General features: G+C 52.0%; 1 protein-coding gene across 1 annotated transcript in view; it reads right to left on the reverse strand.

Moving 5' to 3' along the window:
• Positions 1-532: 532 nt before the first annotated feature.
• CTPS1 (CTP synthase 1) overlaps positions 533-4,974 on the reverse strand; it is a gene marked incomplete in the record, with an annotated part of 47,724 nt that continues 43,282 nt past the window's right edge. Inside the window, 3 exon segments of the mRNA XM_027766886.1 lie at positions 533-1,386; positions 3,714-3,802; positions 4,525-4,669. Of these exon segments, the coding sequence (XP_027622687.1) occupies positions 3,718-3,802; positions 4,525-4,669 (230 nt within the window).

Consider the following 4,974-nt stretch of genomic DNA (forward strand, 5'->3'; position numbering starts at 1 on the left):
CATGTCCATTCCCCAGCCCTGGCCTGGAATGCTTCACGGAGGACCCGGCTTGGCACTAAGCAGGTGTGCTCAGCAGCCAGGGACAGGTAGGTGCTGTCACTGACACCCTACATCACTCTGGAGACAGGTGTCCTTCGGCTCATGGGCCTCACTTGGAAGGCTGAGGGGGAGCAGGGGATCTCCGAGGACACAGCCAGGCTGCCCAGGTGAGTGCCCAAGCCCGGTGCCTGGCAGAGGAAAGGGCTTGGGCATCGTCCTCCAGGTCTTCCCTCCCCTTTCTGCACATCAGACAACGCACACGGGCCCCGCTCTGCATGCAGAAAGCCTGCACAGGAATCCCTCTGGAGAAGGCTTGCTCCTATTAAAAGGAAAAGCTCATCTCTTAGTTCTTAAAGAAACTGATCAGGCGGTTCACTTAGGCTGCCCGCTGGGGGAGAGCCCGGCACTGCTGGTCCAGGTGACCGAGCACGGCTGCGCTCACCACGTGTTCTTTCCCCAGCTGGCCCACAAGAGGGAGAGGGCAAGTTCTGACTCTTGTTCCGCATTATTTTATTTAAGTTAGAGTATACACCGAGTCCGGCCAGAATGCAGCAGGCACGTGGGTACGCCCACGTGACGTCACATTAAGAAAATAGTTTCCCACGCTGCACTGTGACTACAGTAACACCATCCTGGAAGAAAGAAGTACCCTCGAGTCAAAGCTGTCTTATCTGAGAGGGATGCAGAGGCAGTTTCCCCAAAAGATTCTTCGTTCTTTTTTTAAGTGACCCCTTGATGCAAGGAGTGCTTCTCAGCCCCTGGAATAAGAGGAGCCAGAGGCATGGGATTTTCAAATCACACTTCAGAGACACAGACTTCTTGCCGCTCTGTGTGCTACCAACGGACCGCCCCCACTGGAACGAGAACCAGCCGCAGCTGGCAGTCAGGGCAGCGTAGAGAGCTGTCTCAGGTTTCACTGCTCCTGGTGGCTAGCGCGCCATCAGGTCCCCAGCACCAAGTGTAAGCACTAGCTAAAGTGGCCTCTCTGTGCTCAGGTCGTCCTGCGGCCAGTCTGGGCACCCCAGGGGCAGCAGCAGGCCCTGTGCTCAAATCCTTGACACGAGGCAGCTGGAGAAACGGGGTGGTCAAGGGTAACCCTCCCAACCCGTCCATCCTCGGCTCCTGCAGACACTCTGCTACTGTCCCGGAAACTCAAGAAGGCAAAGGAGAGTGTCACACAGGGCAGGACACGTGACAGGACATGCAGGTGACGTGCTTTCCAAATACCTTTCCCCACCATACAATAACTTTAACAAGATCATAATTTAAAGGAAGTGTCAGAAGCCAAGTGTAAAATCAAAGCTGTAAACTCCATCCAAGTTCAAAGGCTGTCCTGAAGAATCATCGCTGTGAAAACAAAAACAAATCAGCGATTATACGATGTCTATTAGAGTACAAGTGAGAACTGGCCTGGCTGTGGGGACAGTGAAGCACAAGACTCTCAGTGCTGGAAGCCACACGAAGACTGGGGTTCGGTTCCCGGGTCAGCCTGCACACATGCCCATGATCCTGGCTGGCTGGGGAGGCTGGCGGGAAGATCATGTGGGTAAACTATGAGGGTGCCTGTCTTCCTCTTGCTCATGAAGGAAAGAGACAAGCTTTAAAAATAAATTGTAGCCAGCTGTCCTAAGAAACTCTGCCTGTTTTCCACAGTAGGATAATAGAAGCCTCATTGGAACACCTGAAGAAATTGGGCTATTGGAAAAGTCATGATGCATTTTTTGCATACAGAAACAGAAAGAAAAGGGGACCAGCAGGTGGCATGGTGGTTAAGGCACTAGACGCTCCCACATGGTTGACCACAGTTCAAGTCCCAGACCTGGCGGCTTGGTTTCTCATTCTCTCTCTCTCTCTCTCTCTCTCTCTCTCTCTCTCTCTGTGTGTGTGTGTGTGTCTGGTCAAATTAAAAGAAAATGAATGAATAAATTAAATTAAAAAAATAAACAGAAAAAATATAACATGATTTTTTCAACAACCCATTAAGCTGACAATTCCTACAGAAATCACGTTTTGAGATCTCGCATCAACTTCCACTCGGCCTCAACACAGGCGCTCCTTCTCATAACACACAACCTCTTAACAGAGCCATGGGTGGGCCATCCTCCCCCTGCGAGGCAGGCAGAAAGTCCACGCAATCGACCAAGTATCTATCTCCATTACTGCTCAAGTCGCCTTTCTCTTTTTAAAAGTTTTTCCTTTAAAAAAAATGTTTGCTAGAGGGTATGTGTGCTCGTCAGAGTGAGGCAGGGGTTGGGGGAAGCACGTCCCATGAGGAATGGTCATGCCACAATCCCTTCTCCTTATCTTCCTTTCAGGATTCTAGGCACGCATCCTCACTCGCCCGGCATTTCTTTAAACCGCCGGGTCTGGGACTTGAACTGCGTAATCGGTCAGGCGGGATCCATTCACCTCAAATACCATGCCACCAGCTGGCCCATCAGTTTCTTTGACGGTCCAACAGCCTGTAACAAACCATTCGGTGAGGGTGCTAAATGGTTACTTGACACAGAGCAGCAACCAAGGCCCTCCTCCTCACACTGACCTACATCTCATGCCTACCCACCTGGCAAAGGTGACCTGAGGGCAAGTGGCCAACCACCCAAGGCAGGAGGGGAAACAGCACAGGTGAGACCAGCCTAGGCCAGCACCAGAGGCCTGCTGGATAATCGGGGTGGGCACAACTGAGGAGGTTCCCCCACCCCGGCCTCAGGGCAGGAGACCAGCTCGCCTATGGGACCCCCATGAGTGGACCACACCCACACCACCACCCCCTGCTTCTCCTTCCAGACCAGGTTCCTGACTATCAACCCCTCTGACACCCTTATCTGCTTCTATTTCCACCTGCCCCCCACCTTTCTTAAAAGAGTAGGAAAAGCAGAGATAGGCACGTTTGACAGAGCCCCCTGTGGCAGATCCCCTGCCCCAGCACCCAGATTAGCTAGGACTACAGGTATGTATAACAAACCTGGCCCATTCAGGCTGGCCCAGGAACCAAACCCTGCCCCCCGCCCCCCCTACACACACAGTTTTCTAGCCCCCGAGCAGTGGTACTATCCGTGCATGACCACGGCTGGGCTTAGAGTCTGCATCTCTGCCGATACCGTCCAGTTCGTTACCTCACAGGACTTTGACGATTTGGGGCAGAACCCATATTACTGGACTCTGTAAACTTTATAAGCCCCGTCACAATCAAGCCTGTTCAATAACTTTGGATTTTGAAGGATTTCCAGGATAAGTAGCAAGCAACTCAAAATTGTTTTGTAAGTGCTGTCAGTCTTAAAGCGCTCTCTGAAGAAAGCATGAGGCTCTGTAAAAATGACAAACACCATATGACACACCTGTCACCTCCTTCAACATGTCCAAGCTTATGGCTCCATGAGACAATAGGGCCTCAGACCCCGGTTCCCCCAGAAGCAGACAGCACCTGAACGCAGCGTTCAGTGCTGAGACAACTGCACGCTAACTGGTGTCCCCCGCTGCGTCCCCATAAATCAGGGCAGGGGGTCCGCCCTAACTGGTCCCCCACGTAACAGCCACACTGTCTGACCACTTCCGCTCCGGCAGATAAACATATCCAGCACTAAACTTTCACGATTATCTTGCAATCCTAGCACATTTTCACCTTTGTTTTTGTTGTTGTTGTTTAAAGCCTAAAAATGGATCGCTTACGTTACCAGATCAGTCGTGATTTATAGCCGGAAACTTCAACTCGGTGATTTCAGAGTCAGGGGAGCTGCTTCCACTTCTGTCGCTATAGGTGTCCCTGCAGAAGTCACAATTCAGGTTTATTTACCGTCTCTCAGCAAAACCTCACTTTATTCCCTGTTTATGGGGGACACCCATCTGTCTGAGCAGCAGAGACCAGAAAGTCTCCATCACAGAATACACTTCCCGTGAGGCTGAGGGTGATTTTCCTCTTCTAGTTACAAAGATAATTGTCCCATTTATACCTCGGTCACGATAGCCCAGGCACCTACTCAGAGTAACTTTCACATAAAGGCAGCAATGGGGCATGAGCCTGCTCAGCCCATGGCCTGATCCCCACGGAGAACCACGGCCTCCTTTCCACATGGGCCAAAGGTCCTATGCCAGATGTGACGCATTCAGCACCACGGAGCCTGGACAGCTGCAGAGGGGGACCTGGCCGCTACGCGGTGACAGGTGTGTCATATGGCGTTTGTCATTTTTACAGAGCCTCATGCTTTCTTCAGAGAGCGCTTTAAGACTGACAGCACTTACAAAACAATTTTGAGTTGCTTGCTACTTATCCTGGAAATCCTTCCAACAGTTATTGAACAGGCTGCTCAGCAGAACAAACCCTGGAAAAGGAGAGGACCCGCAGGTATAAAGGGAGGAACGCGTGACGCCACACCCCCGGACACCGGCCCAGGCCCCTGTGTTTTGCACTGCCTCGCTGAAATAAATCAGGGACTGTCTGAAGGACCGACGCAACAAGGAGCTCGTGACTGAGACCCAAGGCCCTACCTGGGCGAGAGCCTGCAGCCTTTCTGGAGGTAATGCGGCAGCCGCCCCACAGAGGCCAGGAGGAGGCCGAAGTACGGGGGGGAGGGCTTGATAGGCCTGGACAGGAACTCGGGGTGGTACTGGACCCCAACAAAAAAAGGATGATCTGAAACAGAAATCCAAAAGAAACAGCTTCGTTATGTATGTTATGCACGAGAAAAACGCTTGTCCGGTGTTTCTCATTTCCGCAGGCCTGAAATTATTTGAGAATAGTGTCTTCACATGAACCTAGGTAAAAACACGAGCCTTCCCTGTACCGCTGTCCCCTCCCAACTGAAGGGGCTCCTCTCCAGGGTCCTTCCCTGCAGCCCTGGCTCCCAGCTGGGCCGCACAGTTCACGTGGCGTTCAGGGGAGTTAGTACGAAGTCCAACTTCTCATTTTAAATGAGCAGGAACCGTGACCGGGGTTCA

Source organism: Tupaia chinensis, unplaced genomic scaffold (genome assembly GCF_000334495.1).
Source record: "Tupaia chinensis unplaced genomic scaffold, TupChi_1.0 Scaffold143758_1, whole genome shotgun sequence".
In the NCBI taxonomy this organism is placed as follows: Eukaryota; Metazoa; Chordata; class Mammalia; order Scandentia; family Tupaiidae; genus Tupaia; species Tupaia belangeri.